The sequence below is a fragment of the Eubalaena glacialis genome, chromosome 1 (genome assembly GCF_028564815.1).
Source record: "Eubalaena glacialis isolate mEubGla1 chromosome 1, mEubGla1.1.hap2.+ XY, whole genome shotgun sequence".
NCBI lineage: Eukaryota > Metazoa > Chordata > Mammalia > Artiodactyla > Balaenidae > Eubalaena > Eubalaena glacialis.
The window spans coordinates 204,397,388-204,420,892 of record NC_083716.1 but is presented as its reverse complement, the minus strand read 5'-3'; the positions used below and the strand labels follow the sequence as shown (position 1 = coordinate 204,420,892).

Here is a 23,505-nt window from a genome sequence, read left to right as displayed (position 1 = left end):
CTACCTAATTCTTCTGGGTCATGAAAGAGATTTGCTTTCAGTTTTGGATGTAAATTAAGGTGCTTGGCAAGGAAGTTTGTCTGCCCTCTGCCTATATTGCACCTTGTCTAAAGTAATGACAACATCAAATCCTTGAATTTTATATATATATTAGATTCATTGATGTAGAAACATCACTTCTGCAAACAAGCACTTTCCATCTTACTGGTTTTCCAAAAATTGAAAGAGCCTTGTGCATTTACACTGGTAATCACTGATGTGCCTTCATTGATCACCTTACCCTTCCTAACCTTCCAATTAGGAGCTTATTGGTAGTGTCACCAAGTGGAAGAATGGTATTTGGGGAATGCCTTGGACCCTAAGCTCAGATGTGGACTCATTTCTTGCTTGGATCTTAAGAAGCTTTTTCTAGCTGTACTGGTAGCTGCTTCTTTAGCCTGAATGTGTTTATTCATAAATGTTTAAAGAAGTAAAAACAATCATTTGTCAACAGTGTGGTTTGTAGATGGAAAGAAACAAACTTGCTATCTTCTCATATTTATAAGCCATTTAAAAAAGAATGGAAAGGGAAAAAGGATCTGCTTTTCTAACCCCTTCCTTTCTTCATCCACCCATCATCTATACTTACTATTTGAAAGAATTATAAGACACAATTTCTGGTTTCAAAAAGCCTACATTCTCTGTGAAATAATTAACAATATAACATATTTTACTACCATTCAGAAAGAAATTTGAGCATCTACTATATATACCTGGCAGGATTTTAAGTGGGGATCATTACCTAGTCCTTCCTTGCAAGAAAGTTACAGTTACAATTAGATAATTAATTTTAATAAAATGTTTAGTGAGTATCTCTACTACAGCCCATATTCAGTGCTAGAAGCAGTGAGAGACATTCAGAAACACTTAAGATATGGTTCCTACCTCTAGTTGTGTCGCCCTCAACCTAGCAGGGAGGTGGCCATATAAGTATATCTGGCAAATATATAACAGTGGTATAAACTAGTATAGTGGTAACACAGAGAAAGGTCCATAAATTATACCTGCTGGGTGTCAGGGGATAATTCGAGAAGAAGTAGCACATGAGTTATACCTTAGGACAAATAGAGTTTTGCAGAGAGGACAAGGAGAAGGAAGAACATTTCAGGCAAATGCAAGTTCATGAGTATAGATGCAGGGGTGCAGAAGAGCATGATATATTTCGGAAATTATGGGTGGTTGTCCAGTACGTCTAGAATGGCAGTGCATTTATCATGATACTGTAATATAACATGCCCAGAATGGCTAAGATTTTTGATTGGTGAAAAGGAAAAGATAAGAGCATGGCTGGGTGTGGGGCTGATGGTGGCACCAAACATTGGTGAAAGAGCAGAAATGTTTGGGACCTGGCTGTGGGGAGCGTTCGTGTTATAGTGATGAAAAATAAAGTTGGGAACGTGGTAAACACATCTTAGGGAACTCTGAAAGCCCAGTTGAGATAGTCTGAGAATCACTGAAGGTTTTTCAACAATGAAGCAATAATGAAAATGGTGGTTTAAAAAAAAAAACCAAACACATCCTCTAGAAGCCATCTAAAGCCATGTATGGATAGGAATATGTTTATGGCAGGAGGGGAGGCAAATGGGAGGGAGAAAGGATGGTGTGCACACCCTGGAGGATGCAGACAAAATAGAATCTATTGCAGTAATATGTGGAAGTGAAGATGGTGAGGGAGGTAGAGCTTTGGCTCTGGTGGCAGGAATGAGAAAGAGAGAAGTGACCAATGCAATATGTGTGTGGGAAGAGAAAGGGAAATCAAAATAGAGTCCAAGGTTTTGAGCTTAAGTGACTCTTGATGGTTTTGACAGAAATGGGATGATATAAACTGAGAGGAAGTTGCTGATGCTTCAGTGAGAGTTGGTGAACTAGGTAGAAATATCCACTGGGCTGTTCAAAGTGTGGAGCCACCTGACCAAAAGACAGGACTAGAGAATAGATTCTGGAGCTAATTTTTTAGATGTAATAGTTAAGATGATACCAAAAGAGGATTCTCTGAAGGGGAGAGTGAGGACAGGGGTTGGAAGCTTTGAGAGGTAAAAGGGCCAGGGGTTAAGAAGACATGGTTAGGAAGAAAGTGAGATTTCATGGAGGCCAAGGGAAGATGGGTTACCAGTGGAGAAATGTTATCAAGGGTGACAGGAGGAGGAGAAGGAGAAGAGGTGATTGGAGGCTCTTAACTTTGGCAAAAAAGGGACCATAATGACATTGAAGGGAGCTATTTCCCTGTCGTGTGAGAACAAAGAGAAACTGTATGCATCTGAGATGGAAGGTGGCAAGGAAATGAGGATAGCAGATACTGAGTGAATGAGGAAAGGATATAAGAGCAGCTAACTGCAGCATTAGGATTAAGTGTAACCCATACTTCCACCCCACCCCAATACTCAGGAGAAAGATGATGGAGCCACAGGAGGCCAAGGGCTCTGAAGGGGAAGAGGGGTGGTAAGCAACAGTTCACAAACTAGGAAGGGATGGGGCACAGAGGATGCTTTGCCTTTGAAAGAAAGAGAAATAGCTTTGCTTCAGAACCTGGAGGAAAGGAAGGAAGATGGATAAGGAGACAAGTTTTTGGAGATGGAGTGAGTGGTAGAGAATGAGGCAGCTCATGCCATGTGGTAGGGGCGGGGGTGGGCTGTTGTGATTATCTAGCAGTGAAGGAGAGAATGGTTGGTATGGGGGCTTGGTGGCGAGCCCTGAAACAGGTTCTGGACCAACTATGTTTGGGAAACAATGAGAGAGAAGCAGGGAGTTGAACTGAGATGACATAGTTAAGGGTTGTGGTCCAGGTCTCTTTAGTTCTTAGCTTTTTCTTATAGTGAGCTTTAGATTTCTCATAGTTTCAGATTTCCTTTTGTCTTGCTGAGAAAAAAAATTAAAAACTCAAAAACAAAGATCTGGTGGTGCTTGATGAAGAATCTACAGAGTTGTGAAATGAGAGCTTTTGTGTGTAGACCAGGAAATATCCAGCTTATTTAAAATCTGGTATGATTGTGGTGACATCCTCTTATTTTGGGGAAACCCATAGGTTAAAATCAGAGAATTCTCTTGGTCTCTTGATCGACTAAATAAAAATTATTATTTGCGTTTCCTCAGATGATTTACAGAGTTAAAAGCTGAAAAGCACTTATGTTTGCAAGGTGCTTGAAGCTCTTAAATATAAGTGCTATGTAAGATGCTAGGACTACCGTGACAATTGTTTATGGTAGACAGTTGTTTAACTTGCTCTTTGTCTGACTGGTGATATGATTCTTACCCTATGCAAGAATTTGAGATTATCTGACCTTGGACTTCTGAACTCTCAAGGGAATGGACATAAATCTAGAATCATCTGGAGTACAAGCCAGGCTATGAGTTCTAACATTTGGCCTTTCAAGCTGTCACCTTCCAAGTTCCATGTTCCGTAGTAATTTTGATTCTTGAATAATCTCCCTACTAGACCAAAAATCCCTTGAAAGAACATCTGGGGGACTCATCCATTTTGTGCCATCCTCCAAGCCCTGTGAACATAGGACTTTGTATATTGTAGATGCTTAGTAAATATTAATAGAATTGAATTTAATATAGATGAATTTATTTGAACATATGCACTTAGAACAGTTTTATTTTTGCACATATTATATTGTTACTAAATCTTATTTGCTATCGGACGTCTCAATTGAGAGAAGAAAGAAAACCTTTGTCTTGTTCCTGATCTTAGTGGAAATGGTTTCAGTTTTTCACCATTGAGAACGATGTTGGCTGTGGGTTTGTCATATATGGCCTTTATTATGTTGAGGTAAGTTCCCTCTATGCCTACTTTCTGGTGGAGCCCTCATCTCCCAAAGGTTAGAAGAGACTTATGTTAGGAGTGATAAGGACTTGCAGTAGGAAGTCAGTGGGTAAAAAGGAATATTCTGTGGGGACTTGTGTCAGGTTTGGAGGTTGGGGCAGAAGTGAAAGATGTCATAAATACATCAAGTCTGATGAAAGTTGTAACATGTTATAATCACATATACATGTTCATAATAAACTCAGAAGGTCTGGAAAAAAATATATATTAAAAAAAAAAGAAAACCTTTGCTTGTTTAATTCATATTACAAATGTCCTTAGCAAATTAGTTATCAGTTAAAATCATTCTTTTTTTTCTGTTAATTGGTTATTGAGCTAAAGATTTAGCAATTGTTAATCAATTCCACTGAAAGAGACAGTAACACCTTTGTTAAGTAAAAATTAGGGACCATTTATGTAGCCTAAGAAAAACATCCCTTTGAGGTGTTTCCAGCTTAAATGTTCCCAAACATTTAAGTCCTGTGAAATCAGAGAGAATGGCCAATGGAAAATAATGAATTATGGATTATTTCTTTGATTCACTTTTCCTTATTAGGTTGAATTAAAGAATTAATCCACATAGAATGCTCCTGAATGATAATGTTAAGTTTCTGAAATGTCATTTTTTTCCTATCATGTGTGAATTCACCTCTGAAATTATAGTTTTAAATTAAAACAGAGTAAAAATCAAGATATTATTAGATATAAGTAGCTTTAACCTATACAGAAAGCTATAGGAATATTTGAAATGATCAGTGTTATCAAACTATTATAAAGCATTGTTTGAAACCAAAAGGGACAATGGCATTCAGACACAGTAAAGGTGGACAATGCTTACTTTTTCCATGGAACATAATAGGTCCTATGAACTTTTATTGTCAAAAAACAAAGTGTTCAGCTTCAAGTTGCTTTATGGTAGATAATATATGTTTTTGTGGATCTTAATATGATGGAAAAAGGAAGTTGATAATAAGGGGGAAATATACCTAAGAAAACCAGTCATATGGTATTATCACAATGCCGGCTGGTACACTTCGCTTTTGGGGCTGGAAGCATTTTCCTTCCAAGTCTTGTTTTATTAGGAGTTAGCAAGTTGGCTCTGAGTATCTTGCTCTAGGCAGAGACTTTGCAAGCAAGTTCTCAACCCAGAGACAGATTCTCTTTAACAAATTTAGAGGAAAAAAAAAAATCTTTAGGTTTCATAGTCCTAAAAGACTTATTTTTTTTCTTTTGCCCTTCAGCCCTTTCAGACTCCTAATATTTTCTTTAATTATATATAGTGAACTCTTCTGGTTATAGTTTTGTTTTTAATATCCAATAGTGTGGGATTTGTATCTGGTATATATGGAATATTGGCTTTAGCTCTTGAGATCATGTCTGTCTGTGTTTGTGTTAACAGAAAAGCAGTTTTTATATAACAAATTGACTTTGTACCTACAGTTATTGACTAGGAGAGAGTAAGTCAGAAGTATTTTCAGTGATTGGGCATGTTCATTGTTGGCAGACAGGATGCTGTTCTGGTTTGTCAGGAAAATTAGTGTTATGTTTACATTCTAAAAAGAGTTTTAACTCAGTGAAAGACTTTGGGTGGACAGTAGGGCTTTTTAATGTTAATGTATAGCCTAGTTCAGAGAGAGGAGTCTAAATAAATATCAGGTTGAATCATATGTAAATGCCATTTTCATAGGTCAAAATTGTTGTATGTCACCAATTTCATATAGTAGTTCAATCATATATGAATTTATTGTGATTGCCTGAGATTCTCAGGTTATTACCATGTTATATGAGTGTGCATACCCCATTTTATTTTTTGTTGGGTACCTGTTTCAAACAAACACTTCATATTTACAGAGTTTATAAAGAGTACTTGCAAGAGCTCTCAGTTGCGTGATTCATGTCTTTCATCAGTCAGGTGGGACTCCGTGCTGATGACACTCATTTGGGGATAAAGCCTTTTGGCTGCAAGAAAAATAAAAGAATGGAAGGATTCATGAAAACAAATATAGTGAGTGTGAAATTGTATTACAGATGACTAGAATGAGCTGCTAATAAACAACAAAATAGGGATTAAAAGGAGCTATGTTTTATCATCAAATAGAAATGCATTTTATATCATAGGCAGTTGTTACAGGCCCATTTATACTCAGTTAATTGTCTGAAGCAAATCTATAGATGGAGTTCTTTCATTATTCAGTACTGTATCTGTAAGGGCTGTCATCATTCTGGTACATAGTAGTTGATTACTAAATATCTATCGTATGAATTAAAACAATAAACAAGCAAATGCAAATAATCCTATTTTAGTGATTAGCTCATTCAGTTGGGAAGAATCAGTAATTTCCTCACTGTTTAGAACTGACCGGTTTCTGTAGTCTGTCACATCAGGAAGGTTTACAGGGCATAGCGTGGAGGCTTCAGGTTGAGCCCTCACCATTCAGATAACTCGCCCACTCATCATGTCACCTATGCATTTTCATGCCACATGTGCACATGCACACACACATACAAACAGAAAGCAGGGCTTGTCTGTCGGAAAGTTGATGAGTCCTGAATTGAACCCTAAAATTAATAACAACCACATGTCCCAAGTTGGGCAGTTTAGCGTAAGCAGTGGAACAAAGACTTTAAAGGTCCTAAAGACATTGGTTTGATTTCTGCTACTTGCTTTAATAGGTTTGCGACATTGTCTTTTTCTGAGCTTCAACTTCTCTTCAATAAAGTGGGCAGTGTCACCTATTAAATGACAGTGATGTGTAAAGGGTTTAGCTCAGTGCCTCAGCTACTATATAAATGGTAGAAGGCTTGATGTTACCTGCAATGCACTTATAATAAAAACATTTTTCTCTAAAGGAAATACAACAAAAGTACTTGTGAAACATTTAGGCCCTGAGAACTTCACTTTGAGTTATGCAGAAGAAGAGGAAAAAAACCACTAGTTTTCACTGGTCTTGTGATTTGTTTATTATGCTTATGAGGCTAGAGCCAGTAGTCCTAATCATTTTAATTTTTCCTAAATATTTGTCTACATTTGGACTGCTATTTGTCCCTGAACAAGTTACCTGACTTCTCTGGTATTAGACAGGATCATTATCCTTAAAATTGGGGTCCAATGTTGGGGTTTAGTGTCACGGGAGCAGGGAACTTGGGGTGGAGGTTTGGAAGTCCAAGGCAATGATATGCTCAAGAATATCTTTTCCCTATGCTCAAGGTTTGGGTGCCCATTCAAAATTGTCGATTTGATTGGCAACTTTCCCACCAAGAGTGCCAAATGTCCAGCCTATGTCTTACCTTGTAGAATCACTTCCAGAGTACTTTTTGAGGCTGAAGGAGTCACAGAGAAATGCACTGTCCTTTTTTATTTGGCTTATATTCTTCTATCCAGGGTTTCCAGGATTTGTTCTGGGGAATACTGCAGTGTTAGCTTATTAAGGAATCCATTAGCACTCATTTTTGCTAATCTGTTTACATTTGCATAAGCATCTTAATGGTTTAAGGAAAAATCCATAGGCCAGAAATTCCAGAAATTTCTCAGTGCAAAGCCTTTTACCCAATTCATTTCTTTCCACTCATTATAACTATGGACAAAACCCCCGGGCTTATTTCTCAAAGGCAATTGTGTTAAGGTTTACATTGAAACACTAGGTTCATAGTTCTGGAAAAAATTATCAGTCTTTTAAGCAGTATTGATAGATAAACTTGCAAGAGCAATACTACAACTGCTGCTATTGCCACTATAATCTACTGTTATTCCTGTTGCATTGGGGAGTTTCACAAAGAGAGACATCTTGGGAAAGTCTTGAATTTTTGCCGAAGAGTCAAAAAACAGAAGCAATTATTCTGAGAAAGGGAATTGTTTTGAAAATCCTAGCAGCAGTACTCTTTAAGATGCTATCAAGATGCTAGAAGGTTGCTTTAAAACCAGTTTACAGGTAATCTTTCTCATTTTACAGGTAATCCCAAGATCACCCAGCTAGTTAGAACTCAGGGTTAAGAATCCCAGTTTGCTCTTCTTTCCACCTATCCTATGCTATCTTGCTTTGATTGACAGACATCTCTACATATTGGATGCTTTACCTTTTGCTCGTAAATCCTCTTCAGAAAGTATACTTTGGGGCATAAAGTCATTGGAGTATATTTGGAGTATTGAAATTTTACTGGGTTTACTTTACATAGCATCTATAGCAAATATAGATGTAATAAAAATAATGAAATCTAACAGAGAAACACTAAACTGAAGAAGAAAAACTAGTGTGTGTGTGTGTGTGTGTGTGTGTGTGTGTGTGTGTGTATTTCTTTTAGTTAGGACCTTTTTGATACCTACTCATTCCCTGGAAAATAAAAGCAATCCATTAAACATTTGCTTTTTTAAAATACTGTTGTAATAAACTGTAATGGAAAAGAATAAAAAAAAATATAGATATATACATATATATGTATAACTGAATCACTTTGCTATACACATGAAACCAACACAATATTGTAAATCAACTATGCTTCAATTAAAAAAACTGTAGGACACTTTCCTTCTTTCTTTTGGTTAATGTAAATGTAACATGCATACATTTAAAGCATGTTTTATTCCTTAAGTTTTCTTTCCATTTTTTATTTATAATAAATTTTGACACTTAAAGCCATATTTATGTAGCATTCCTGTAAATTTAATTTCAAGAGTTGTGAGATTGTCATTTTATTTCCCATCTATTCTGCTGTCTCCTAATTTGAAGGTCAGGATATGAACTATTAAGCCTCATTTGGAGAAGCTGAATCCAACATATTCCTGCATATGCCATGAAGCATGTGATTCTAAATTGACAACGAATTCTTCTAAACTGTAGGGATTTGTTTTAAAAAGTAACATGATGTAACATGGCATAGTTACTTAAACCAAAGGAAAGGTTGCAATTCTTCAGATGACCTTTGGGAAACAGCAGACATTGGTCAGAATGTCCTAATCAGGAAATTTTGAAATGTCAAGCCTAATCTGTTAATCATAATTATATAGATATTTTCTGAAATTTACAGTAGCACTTTAATAAAGATCTTTCACATAGACACTGATCATCTAAAATTTACTCTTACAATTCTAAGATAATAATATTTTCCCTATGGCAAAGCTGAGATCCAGAGAATCTCCAATTTGCTCAAAGAGACCCCACAGCTAATAAGAGTTAGAATGTAGATTTGAATGCAATTTTCTAGTATCAGGTCCAGTCAGTGCTTCTTCAGTATAACAAAAACTAAACTAATCATCAGCAAAAACTAAAAATATATCATAGAGAAGAAAATTTAAAATGTTTAGATACATTTATAGGATAGTGAATGTTCAGTCAGATTGAATCCTTAATGTCAGCAGGGTTTAGAGAAAAAAATGGAATATGACAGTTATAAATGTCTGGTATAATCTCAAAAGACAACAACAACGTAAAAGCAAAGACAATATAGAACAGTGATTTTCAAACTTTAGCATGCATAAAAATCACCTGGCAGCTGTATTTTGTATAATCTCAAAAGACAATAAGTAAAAGCAAAAATGATATAGACATTGATTCTCAAACTTTAGTGTACATAAGAATCATTGGAAATTTGGTGTACATAAGAACTCTAAGAGATCCTGAATTTGTATTTCTAAGAGTCTTCCAGGTAATATGGATGTTGATGGTTCAAGGGACTATATTTTGAATATCTCTGACCTAGCGCAAAACTGAAATGTACAATTTACGTCCATCCATCTATGCCAGTACACACACAGACACAGACACAGACACAGACAGGCAAGGTGAATGTAATAGTAATGGTAAACTGCATAGTGCCAGATACTGTTCTAAGTGTTGATGTATATTCTCATTTAATCACACAGTAATCCTTCATGGTAGGCATAAGTTTTAACCCACATTAAATATACAAGGAAACTAAGGCACAGGGAAGTTAAGTAACCTACCCGAGGTCACACATCTACCAAATGGTAGAGCTGAGATTTAAACCCTGGCAGTTTGGCTTAGAAATCTCTGCTTTTAACTACTATACCATACATCTTTCCCAACAGCTGAAAACATATTTACCCAAAATTGCAATAAAGAAATTATAATAAAAAATTAAGTGCCAGAGAGGAATGTAAGACAAGATTTATATATAGACATATTTTTTTTGAGTATTTAGAATGTTCTTGCAACCACCTAAAATACATATGTATATATCAGGGATTTGTGATTATTAAAATAAGTACTTGACTTCAAAATGTACTTAAAATTGCATGAAATAAAATGAGATTTTTGAACCAAATATCTTTTCATTGCAATGTGGATAAATCCCTGGGGAGGAGTGTCACTTTCTTGTCTATGAACAACCTGCCATAGCCAGCGGTCTCAGACATTGAATAGCTAATGTTCATAGGGTGCTCTTGGTTAGAACATCAACTCTCTGAGCTTGGGAAGGCTTCAGGAGCCCATGGGATTCTAATACAGGGCTGCAAAGGCCTCTCCTACTTTGGAGTTATATAGAACCCCAGAAGCTCAGAGGGTGGTTACATAATTGTTTCCCAGTCTTTGCAATTTTCACTCAATCCCAGAAAGCTCAAAGGAATTGGCAAGGTCCTACTGGAACTGGGAGTTTCTCAGAAACCTGAGCAGACTCCAGATCTGAATTATCCACCGACAAGGCCCCAGGACTGGGACCCTCCTCCAGAGGTTAAAATAGCTACAGAGAGCTGCTCAGCTACCCGATGTAGAAAATTTCAGCCCCACTTGCCTCAACAGCCTCAAGCCACACTCTGTTTGGGGACTTGTACTTGAAGCTGAGGTAATCATTCCTTCCCAGGCACTTCCCACTCCACAGATTACCTTTAGGACTTTGGCAACCGTAGAATCAAATTCACTGTGAATTAAATTGCAGCTCTGATGTAAAGTCCTGGAAGCAGTTGTGTTTTTAATGTCTCTTTAATAAATAAGCATTTTGGCTTTATTGAGAATATTTTCTGTTGTGAATGTGAACATTGCGTTCATCACGAGAGGCAGTGCTGCCTTTTATCCTTCATGTTTTTAAGGATTTCTGATCCATGGCTGAGTATTGCAGAGATAAGATGGGCCCTCAGAGCCAGGGAGTTACCTTTGGTCTTGGTTTAGTTTAAGATAGACTTAACGTAATGTTTTCTATCAGAATGAAAAAGCAAAACACAAAATCAGGCACTGCTGTTAGGTCTACATTTCAGTCATTGTGGTTACTTTCAAATAATTTAAAAAGAAAGAAAGAAAAAGGGAGGAAGAGAGGGGAAGGAGGGAGGGAAGGAAGGAAGAAAGGAAGGAAGGAAGGAAGGCCAGAAAGAAAAGGGAAAAGAAATACTGAAGGCCCAGGCTCAATTTTCAGATTGAGTCTGGTACATTGTGATGCTCCTCTGACTTTTTTTTAAGCATTTGTATTTCATCTGCTGTGACATAAGAGGTTAAAATATTATTCTGATATTATCTGTATAAGAGTGGCTGCAGAAAAAAAAGAAAAAGTTTTTCAGATTTGGCAAAATCTGTGCAAACCATTCCTGAAACCATGAACCGCCTTGGTCAGGAGAGATGCAGCCTGTTGGTGAGCATTTGATTTTTAGGCATCCTTAAAGTTGGGATGATCGGTTTTTTTTTTTTCTTTATTCTTGGAAGTAAAGCACTTGGCTTTTATTGATAGAGCTGTCAGGGACTGGAGAACACTGACAAAGATTCTTTGCTTGACCAAACTTTAGACAGGCTCCTGAACCTTCTCCTAGGCCCATCTGTGCACTTCCTTGTAAAAATCCAGTTTTACAAGAACCCTGCTAAGTCAGTTTAACCAGAACCCCCCAGCCTTGTATCTGATCACCCTCGGTATCTCATTCTCATCGGGTTCCTCATCCTCCACCATCCCCCAGGTGATGTCTGATCACCCTGACCTGTCTTTAGCAAAGAATCCTGTTAGGTTGGTTTAGCCAGAATCCCACTTACTCCTGATGTTTCCTTTTAGTAATTTTCCATCCCCTGACCTCCACCCTGCTCCTTGGCTATAAATTCCCACTTGCCCATGCTGTATTTGGAGTTGGGCCCAGTCTCTCTCCCCACTGTAAAATCCCATTGCTGTGGTCCCTATACCCATTGCGATGGTCCTGGATAAGGTCTGCCTTAACATCTTTAACAAGTGTTGAATATTTTTTTCTTTAACAGCATAGGGGGGGTGTCTTTAGTCTCGTAGGCAAAATTTTGACACTGGTAGCCCATGGATGGGCAGGATCTAGTTTTCAGAAATGTTTTGTTTGGCTTGAAAATAGAATTATTTGCCAATACCTAAATTTAGGAGCTATCATGTAAAAATCCAGATTTTTCATTTTTTTGAAAAAAAATCTAAAGAAATGACTATATGAGAAAGACAACTGGCTGAATCAAGTTAGTGGCTGCTTTGTTTGGAGTGGGCAGGGTTTCTCTCTCTCCTCCTAGTATCTCTGCGGCTGGCTTCTCTGGCTGTTGTGCTCTACCTGCATGTGTAGGCATTTGCATTTGCAATGCCTTCATTACGGCTTACTAATCAGTTAGTACTACATGGTGTTACCACATGTCTCTAAGGATGCTTCCATAGTTACTGTTCTTAACTATATGAGACTATGATGCTCTGGGAACTCATAAGAAAAAAAAGAATTATTATGTATAATCTTAAAGGACTATGGGCTGACATTATTCTGATTCTTATTGCACCAATTTCATAGAGGTTTCATGGAGCTCTGACATTTGTTTTTTTATTAATGATGGGATTTAGATGTATCTTAAGAAAGTAACTCAAATGTAATTAAGTCATTGAAAGATGAAAATACTGACATTTTGGAAAACTGGCTTTTGATCAAAGAATGTATGCATTAAGAGGGTGTTTCTATGCTCTTTAAGTAGAAAAAGAAATGGATAAACAGTCTGCTTCTTAAGTACCCGAAAACATAATTTGCTACTTGAATATGCCTTTATCTTGGCTGAATTAAAAAGCAAACAAACAAACAAAAGCGAATCAAATGTCTACCTGAGGGCAAATATTTCTGCCTATAAAGTATGACTTTACTCTGGAAGCAGTCCGTGGTCTCTTTACTTCTTTCAATAAGGAACTTACAATAGTAACTTCTGTTCTATGAAAACTGTGTTAGATTACCTTGTTTAAAGGCTCTTGACCATTTGCTTGGTTTGGTTTTCCAGACTGTATACCTTAAGGTTTAATTAATACAATGACTGAAAAATGTTTGCCTTTAGAGAATAAGATTAAAATAATTTGTTCACCTTGAACCTTATGAAGGAAAGGTGGATACAAACTATATGAATTACATTGAAAGGATTAGGTTGGAAATTGAACTCAAAGAAGTTTGAGGTAAACTTTTGACTTATTTAGGGGTTCATAGGAAAGTTAAGCAATCACTCAGTTTTTTTAGAAAGCAGGAAAAAATACTGTATATGTCTGAATATAAGGTGCTCCCAAGATGTGGATGTTTATCTAATTTCCCAATGAGAAGTTTTAAATATATAAAACCTTTAGAAATATAGATAAAATGATCAGATATCTATTTACATATTGTTAATGTATTAATTTACTTCCACATATGTATTTGAAAATCTCATATTACATAAAATATTAATTTAGAAAGATCACTTTCCTTGCCTTTATAGTTCATTGGTTGATTTTATTCAAATTTTTTGCATGTGATTTGGTTCTAGTGACTTTGTCATCACTTTGAGTCATCTCAACTAGTTTTCCAGCACACATAATTTCCTAAATTTTTTGAGACTCAGTACTTTTTTGATCAAATATGATTCTGTCACTGTAAACCATATACCAATTTACAAGCACTATTTGTGTATAAGGGGGGCAGTTATTTTAAAAATTTGTCTTACAGGTGAATACTTTTCTGCTCTCCAGCATGTAACCACTCCAGCATGTAACCACTCCAATGTTCTTTAACATTATATTAATACGCTTTTGCATTATCATATCAGACACTTTCAATTGTAGGAAAAATTTACTAAATCTGTGAGGAATTTTTGCTTTAAAAAACAGATTTTGTTAGATTACACCTATAAGCATTTAAAGCTAGTAAGGATAGAGGTTGTTTCAGCCTAATGTGTTTTCCCCAAACAAACCTTTGCTTTACATAATAATGTAATACAGAGTTTTAGGTAAGGATTTGACTCTGATGTGACTCTTTCCTGAGGAATATTCCTGAGGGAAGAAAAGAATCTGCCTCATGTATGAACATATATGATACTTTCTTTTTTTCTCCCTTTCAAGGTTATTCCTTAAATCTTTACTAAAGTTCAACAAAACATAAAAGATAGATAACCTGGAGAAAGGAAGAATTTTATTTAATGGCAAATCAAGGCGATGTTATTAATTTTGTGAGACTTTTTTCTTATCCTAGTGCATATCACCATCATTAAAATATCCATTTCGTAAAGAAATATTCCTATAAAAAAGATAGCAGGTGAGGAGATGAAAGGATATACTATGTGACAGACATTTTGTATAAATGTTTCCATAGCTGGATAATAGTATTTATGTGAGATTTTTATTAGAGGTAGCAGTTACTTTGACAGGAGACGTTGTCCTTGTCATTTCCTGATAACCATGAACTACACCATTAACCACAAACTACAGAAGATGAAAACAGCTGGTGTTTTTATCACAGAGGGAGATGATACGGCTTGGGAATATGAGAGGATTTAGAATTTGTAATGGTTAGTGGTTTCTGTCTTGGCTATTTAATAAAATGCCTAGTTTTAGGAATTAAAGAAGATTGAAGTGGCAAATATTTTTACTTTCATATCATAACCTATGGAAAAATCTATTATTGTAACAGTTTCCAGGAAAGGATAACTCACTTTTACTCCGGGGCTTCCAGCTTTGTATGAAAAAAGTCTACGTCATTAATATACCAAAAATATAATTTAATACTACATGTATCAGAAACAAATTATGCCAATGTTGATAATGATGCAGTATCATTTTTATCTTTTAACAGTGGAAAGAGTGGAACGAGAAAACCTTTCAGACTATTGTGTTCTGGGCCAGCGTCCAATGCATTTACCAAATATGAACCAGCTGGCATCCCTGGGGAAAGCCAACGAACAGTCTTCTCATAGCCAAATCCACCACAGTACTCCAATCCGAAACCAAGTGCCCGCGTTACAGCCCATCATGAGCCCTGGTCTTCTTTCTCCCCAGCTCAGTCCACAACTTGTCAGGCAACAAATCGCCATGGCCCATCTGATAAACCAACAGATTGCCGTTAGCCGGCTCCTGGCTCACCAGCATCCTCAAGCCATCAACCAGCAGTTCCTGAACCATCCACCCATTCCCAGAGCAGTTAAGCCAGAGCCAACCAACTCTTCTGTGGAAGTATCTCCAGATATCTACCAGCAAGTCAGAGATGAGCTGAAGAGGGCCAGTGTGTCCCAAGCTGTCTTTGCAAGAGTGGCATTCAATCGCACACAGGTACCGTTAGCAATGAACATCACAATTGGTGATTCAGAATAATACTAAGGACAGATTGTGGCAAGTATTAGTTCTTTCTTATCTCTTTAAAACTTTTTTTATGGATCTCAGAGCATGTAGAATTAGATTAATTAATAATCCTCGGTTCATGAAATACTATCACCGTTGATCCATACTTGGCCATAATTAATTAATCAGGTTCAGTAATGTAATGAATGTCTGTGAACCCACCACCCAGCTCAGGACCTGAAATGTTACCAATGACTTGGGTCTCTTTATGTGCTCCTCCTCTCCTCCCTTTTTTTCATTTGCTTTTCCCCAGACGTAACCCTGATCTTGAATTTTGTGGTTATCATTCCTTGTTTTTTAAAAAAACTAGTTCTAGAACTATTCATGCCCAAACAATCTATTATTTACCTTGTCTTTGAACTTTATAAAAAGAATATCACTATATGTCATCATTTCTATAATTTTTTAATAAACCCTTCAAAATGTACAAGTTAGATTTAAGATATTGATAAAGTAAAAATGGGTAAATTACTCATATTTTTAATGTTTTGAGGGAATTATATGCCAAAGTAATATTAAATGATGAGACGGTAAACAGTTTATTTATTTATGTCTTATTTTATTGAGGTCTGCTTATAATTAAGAAGTTCTTTCCCACCAGTGCTAAACATGAGTGTACATCAGAATCACACTGTTTTAAGGCAGTTAAAACACAGATTGCTGGGCCTCTTCCCAGAGTTTCTGATTCACCAGGTCTAGGGTGGGACCCAGAAGTTTGCATGTCTAACAAGGTCCCAGGTGATGCTGATACTGCTGGTCTGGGTCACACTTTGAGAACTAGTAATCTAGCTCTTATACTGTTGTCCCTCTGGTATCTGCAAGGGATTGGTTCCAGGAACCCCCCCACGAACACCAAACTCCACAGGTGCTCAAGTCCCTTATATAAAATGGTGCAGTACAGTTGGTCCTTCATATCTGTGGATTTCACATCGCAGATACAGAGGACCAACTGTATGAGTAACAAAAAAGTAAAAGTGCATAATCTTAAGGAGCTAACAACCTGGTAGTGAAAAAAAAATGTACGCAGATAATTAGAGTAAAATGTGAAGTAAGGTGAATAATGCAGGATAATGTGAGCAGTGATTGCAGGGGGTGTTCATGAGGAGTCATTAACTGTCAGTAGAGTGAGTATGGTTAAGTCTTTAAGAGGACTGTGGGTTTAAGTTAGCCACCCTACTAAATGCAAGGCAGGAAGCCAAGCTCTGTGCAGATGCAAAGATGAAAAAGATCATGGGTGAGCACATATGTGAACAACTGATTTGAGTATGAGGTTGCTGGGCAGTTAGACCTTGAAGGATAAATAAAATTTAACAGGAAAACATGGAGAAGAAGGGTATTTTAGGCTAAAAAAATTCACAAGAAGTGTTGATTCAGAAAAAGGCGGGATTAGTTGGTAGTTGATAGCAACGCTAGATAATAAAACTAAAGGTGGAGGGAACAGATCTAAAAAGGTCTTGGGGCCATGCTAAGAACTTTGAACTCTATTTAATAAGCACTGGAAACCCTGAAGGTTTTATGTAGGAATATGCTATGATCCAGTGATCAGAATTGGATCTTAGGAAGACTTTCTTCCCCTTAATGATAGCAAGAGGGTTAGGAATATCATTTAGGAAGCCGCCTTAAGTGTCCAGCTGAAATGTGTAGAAGTTTTGAACAAGGCTGACAGCGATGGAGTAGACGGTACAGTCAAAAAGCATTGTGAGAGTAAAGTTGACAGTGCAACTGCCTGGAGTGGAGACAACACTGAGGTTTGAGCCTGGTGACTAAGAATAAAGTGAAATTATTTAGAGAATCAAGGAGGGCGTTGAAAGAGATGGTTGGAGTAAGGTTAAAGTGATTATTTTGGATTGGGCTATTTTGACTTTGAAGTGCTAGCAGACTTCTTAAGTGAAGATGTGCAGCAGTCATTGAAAATAACAGTTTAGTGCTAAGAAGAGTTGTCAGGGTTAGAGAAAGAGATTAGAAGTTTATTCACAGAGCCTGGGATTTAAAGAGACGGGGAAGGAGGGGAGAGGCCACCAGCACTACTAACACCAGAAAAAGAGACAGAGGAATGCCCAGAGAGGTGGGGGCAGGTGGAGGTGGAAGAAAAGGGAGATGCTGATAAAAGTATAGAGGACCTGGGTAAAGAGTTTCCAGAAGGAGACTTGTCCGTGTCTGGAAAACTAAGAAGTCTGGGAAGGGGAAGCTTGAAACTGTGCCATGAGATTTGGCGATTGGTTAGGAGAGATCTTTGGCAAACTTCAGAGTATAATTTCATTAGAGTGGTGAAGGCAGGAGAGACAATTTAGGAGTTCAGGAGTGATTAACTCTTGAGGATACAGAAGCAGTGGCTGCAAATTACTCTTTCCAAAATTTAGTGTTGAAAGGGAGACCAGAAATGGGTTGACAGTTTGAATGTGAGAGGGAGTCAATTTGAGATAGAAGAATTTGTGAGGTAGTTTGGGGCCTCAGCTGAAGTCAAACAGCATGAACTAGTGATGGAACCAACCACTGTGGTTTGGTAACAGTCTTCAGCCACGCTGGAACTGCAGGAGTAGGAGCAGGGAAGAAACGCAGTGGGATTGTTTGAGGTTTGGTGCTGACAGCTTAGGTGTGGCAGGAGACCAAGACGGGTGAAATCTCTTGCTCCATGACTCCTAGCTAACTTATACATTCTATTATTGACAGAGTCAATACATCATTTGAAAATGAGTTCGGAGGTTCACAGAGGGCTGCACATGTTCCAGACATCACTCCACTGCTATTCTCTTGTGACTCAAAGTACTGGGGCTGCATTTGTGTGTCCACAGTTATCTGAACTGGGGTTATGAAGAACTCTGATCCTTTTGGGCAAGTCTGTTGCATACTATTATAAAACACAAAGTAGAAGGATGTGTCTTTTAGTCTGTATCTTGCAGTTCTCTGTGTGTGTGTGTGTGTGCGTGTGCATTCTTTCATCTATCATTCATGTGCATGAATAGGCATTTCAAGGCTAGCCAACATTTTATTGCTGGTTATTTATACCGCTCCTTTGGATAAGGATAAAATTGAGAGCATGGTCGTATTGCTTTGGATTTTAGAATCAAATACAGTATACATTTAATCCAAATAGCATGAAGCGTGAGAGAAGAAGACTCATGATGAGGCTAGACAAAAGGCGGACCGTGTTGGTGTGAGGAAATGCTCTGCCAAGGCCCTAGACTCCTGGAGGTCTGTCTTCTCCTGCACAACTCCTTTTGTCTATTTTTTGGGATTAATGATTTTTCTTTGGCATTGCCATCTTTCAAGTGCCAAGTTATAACAGGTCTAATTGAAGCATGGAACGCATTTTATTATTTTCCTCCTGCCATTAAATTTGTAAGATGGCTACACCCAGAAAGAAACATTCACATTCAATCAACATGAGCTTGAGTTCATGGGCGAGCCTTGAGGATATCAAATGGAAACTGCATAGGAATGTATGAGTATTTCCTTTTAAATTTCTGCTTTTAATTTGGGAAAGCTTTTCATCCCTCTGGGATCATAACCTGTTGTGTATAAAGCCCAGCCTAATCAAGGTAGATGGTATTGACAGAATGACATAGTTTGAACTTAAGCTGGAGGTCAACAGACAGATTGTTTCTGCTGTATATACTGTAGTCACTAACAGCAAGGTTGGACAGCTAGGTTTCACCAGCAGCATTGTTAAATGGAAAATATGGTGTACTATGCCCCATGAAACCAACTGTGGATTTTCCAAATGGTAGGCTTTTTTTTTTAATCACATGAGTGGTAAAATGATTTGTCAGCTATAATAAACAAATAATTAACTTTATAGATAATAACATAAACAACTTGTTAATCTTTGGATAGAAAAGAACCTCAACATTTTTTTCTTAAAGCAAACAAAATCAGATTTTAGATGGACACCTAAGGCCAATATTAGTCTTGTACTCAGTTGTTTTACTGATATGTAGCATATCCTCAGCTTACTGAATATTTTTCAGAAATAGTTCATGATAACTATTATTCATTTATTATCAAATTCAATAAAAAGCAATTTGATTTGTCACCCTATAGTTTGTGCTCCTGGATTTGTTCTTGATGATTAGGCCAAGAACAAATCTAGCAATTAGTTCCTCTGTGTGTGTGTGTGTGTGTGTGTGCGTGTGTGTGTGCAGAACAAAAATCACATGCACAACATTCATAAATGAATCTAGAATTGTAAAAAAAAAATAGTCTAGTTTTTCATGTTTAAGACTTCCAGATGAAAAGCTCAAATTCATAATAAATAACATTTGAAAATAACAGTTCTTCAAAGAAAAGCGATTAATTACTTTGTGTGTCTGATCCATTGCCACTATATCATTTGGTGTTGTAAAGTAACATAATTAAGGGAATGGAGCTATATTTCCAAGAACTTGCTTTTTCATACATTTTAATTTTAATCAGTGTGTCTTTTAAAAACATAAAATATATTTGTTTGATAAAATGATCCCCTACCCATACTTCATGGCAAGGTCATGACTTCTGCCAGAGTCAGAGATAGACAACCTTTTGCCAATCTGATTTTATTGTTTATTATTATTTTTTACATTTCTCTATTGGTTTCTTAATACTGTCCAAACTAAGAACATAAATTAAGTCACATGTTCTGGGCAAGGGAAACAGCACGTCTGAGATCATGTAATGCCAAGATGTCGAATCTTCAGCTTGGACATGAGACTAATGTAATTCTAGATGCAGGGAGTAGCAGAGCATCACATCCTATCTGAGCCATCAGCATGGTAGAAGCCTATTTTTGTCCTTATGACCTTATATAAAATATACTCGGAGCACCATCGCTTACTTCTTTGCTAGACTTTTGAAAGAAAAGGTTAGCCCTACTTTTCATGTCTCTAAAGACTTTTATGGCAAATGGGACCCTATGAGAAGAGTAAGATAAACGTGATGTTTTCTGACCTGATCATTAATATTCAGGCAATCCTATGACACATTTCTAAGCATTTCTGTTACCTGTGGTCACAAAGTAATGTGATACACCAGAGGAGGCTGAGGCAGATAACAAGCCTGCCCTTTTTTCCATGCTTCACGCCTCCCCCAGCACCACCCCCCACTGTCCCACCCCATGATTTACTTCTTTTTTTTCTTTTTTTAAAATTTAATTTAATTTAATTTTTTGTACAGCAGGTTCTTATTAGTAATCTATTTTATACATATTAGTGTATACATGTCAATCCCAATCTCCCAATTCATTCCCCCCCTCCTCACTGCTTTCCCCCCTCGGTGTCCATACATTTGTTCTCTACATCTGCATCTCTATTTCTGCCTTGCAAACTGGATCATTTGTACCATTTTTCTAGATTCCACATATATATGTTAATATACAATACTTGTTTTTCTCTTTCTGACTACTTCACTCTGTATGACAGTCTCTAGGTCCATCCTAGTGACTCTACAAATGACCCCATTTTGTTCCTTTTTATGGCTGAGTAATATTCCATTGTATATATGTGCCACATCTTCTTTATACATTCATCTGTTGATGGACACTTAGGTTGCTTCCATGTCCTGGCTATTGTAAATAGAGCTGCAATGAACATTGTGGTACATGACTCTTTTTGAACTATGGTTTTCTCTGGGTATATGCCCAGTAGTGGGATTGCTGGGTCGTATGGTAGTTCTAGTTTTAGTTTTTTAAGGAACCTCCATACTGTTCTCCATAGTGGCTGTATCAATTTACATTCCCACCAACAGTGCAAGACGGTTCCCTTTTCTCCACACCCTCTCCAGCATTTATTGTTTGTAGATTTTTTGATGATGGCCATTCTGACCGGTGTGAGATGATATCTCATTGTAGTTTTGATTTGCATTTCTCTAATGATTAATGATGTTGAGCATTCTTTCATGTGTTTGTTGGCAATCTGTATATCTTCTTTGGAGAAATGTCTATTTAGGTCTGCTGCCCATTTTGGGATTGGGTTGTTTGTTTTTTTGATATTGAGCTGCATGAGCTGCTTGTAAATTTTGGAGATTAATCCTTTGTCAATTGCTTCATTAGCAAATATTTTCTCCCATTCTGAGGGTTGTCTTTTCGTCTTGTTTATGGTTTCCTTTGCTGTGCAAAAGCTTTAAGTTTCATTAGGTCCCATTTGTGTATTTTTGTTTTTATTTCCATTTCTCTAGGAGGTCTTGCTGTGATTTATGTCTATTAAAACATAGGCAGAGTGTTCTGCCTATGTTTTCCTCTAAGAGTTTGATGGTGTCTGGTCTTACATTTAGGTCTTTAATCCATTTTGAGTTTATATTTGTGTATGGTGTTAGGGAGTGTTCTAATTTCATTCTTTTACATGTAGCTGTCCACTTTTCCCAGCACCACTTATTGAAGAGGCTGTCTTTTCTCCACTGTATATTCTTGCCTCCTTTATCAAAGATAAGGTGACCATATGTGCGTGGGTTTATCTCTGGGCTTTCTATCCTGTTCCATTGATCTATATTTCTGTTTTTGGGCCAGTACCATCCTGTCTTGATTACTGTAGCTTTGTAGTATAGTCTGAAGTCTGGGAGCCTGATTCCTCCAGCTCCATTTTTCTTTCTCAAGATTGCTTTGGCTATTCGGGGTCTTTTGTGTTTCCATACACATTGTGAAATTTTTTGTTCTAGTTCTGTGAAAAATGCCATTGGTAATTTGATAGGGATTGCATTGAATCTGTAGATTGCTTTGGGTAGTATAGTCATTTTCACAATGTTGATTCTTCCAATCCAAGAACATGGTATATCTCTCCATCTATTTGTATCATCTTTAATTTCTTTCATCAGTGTCTTATAATTTTCTGCATACAGGTCTTTTGTCTCCTTAGGTAGGTTTATTCCTAGATATTTTATTCTTTTTGTTGCAATGGTAAATGGGAGTGCTTTCTTAATTTCACTTTCAGATTTTTCATCATTAGTGTATAGGAATGCAAGGGATTTCTGTGCATTAATTTTGTATCCTGCTACTTTACCAAATTCATTGATTAGCTCTAGTAGTTTTCTGGTAGCATCTTTAGGATTCTCTATGTATAGTATCATGTCATCTGCAAACAGTGACAGCTTTACTTCTTCTTTTCCAATTTGGATTCCTTTTATTTCTTTTTCTTCTCTGATTGCTGTACCACATCTTCTTTATCCATTTGTCTGTCCATGGGCATTTAGGTTGCTTCCATGACCTGGCTATTGTAAATAGTGCTGCAATGAACATTGGGTTGCATGTGTCTTTTTTTTTTTTTTTTCAGAATAAACTGGATTTAATCAATTTTATCAGGTTCTTTCATGAGTCTCAGATATTCTTGTATCCTGTATTATTTTTTTTCTTTCAATTTCCATATATATATGTATATATTTAACATCTTTATTGGAGTATAATTTCTTTACAATGGTGTGTTAGTTTCTGCTGTATAACAGAGTGAATCAGCTATACACATACGTATGTCGCCATATCTCCTCCCTCTTGCGTCTCCCTCCCACCCTCCTTATCCCACCCCTCTAGGTGGTCACAAAGCACGGAGCTGATCTCCCTGTGCTATGCGGCTGCTTCCCACTAGCTATCTATTTTACATTTGGTAGTATATATAAGTCCATGCCACTCTCTCACTTCGTCCCAACTTACCCTTTCCCCTTCCCGTGTGCTCAAGACCATTCTCTACGTCTGTGTCTTTATTCCTGTCCTGCCCCTGGGTTCTTCACAGAGCTGAAATGCTTAACCAATGTCTGATAGGTGCAGGAGGGTGAAAACCCAGCTCCTTGCCTCCATAGCAAGGACAGCACTGAAGTGTGACTTCTCCTCCAGAGCTCTCTGCAGGATCGGGCTGAGGCTGGGACTTTGTTTGGATCTCCTCCCTTCTCTGACCTGCTTCTCCCACTCCTTCACCAGTTTCCCTCAGAAGCACTTCCTGAATAAATCACTTGCACAGGAATCTTTATCTCAGGATGTGCTTTTTATCCCAGATTATAGATCAAGGTCATTGCTAGTCTAATTGGCATTTGGTTATGCCATGGGATAGTAGTTTGAATAAAACTTATCTTCAGTTTTATACCTACTACCTTCACAAATCTAAGGCAAGATGTTATTATGGGAGTAGTATAGAGGTTTTAATTGTACTACTTTGTTTTGAAAATAT

The 23,505-nt window shown here is 37.2% G+C and overlaps 1 protein-coding gene across 2 annotated transcripts in view; it reads left to right on the top strand.

The window, feature by feature from the left end:
* SATB2 (SATB homeobox 2) overlaps positions 1-23,505 on the top strand; it is a 189,565-nt gene that overhangs the window by 97,041 nt on the left and 69,019 nt on the right. For both annotated transcript variants that reach the window (XM_061203725.1, XM_061203719.1), the window contains one exon: positions 14,844-15,316. In XM_061203725.1, coding sequence (XP_061059708.1) covers positions 14,844-15,316 — 473 coding nt within the window. The remainder of the gene's footprint in view (positions 1-14,843; positions 15,317-23,505) is intronic.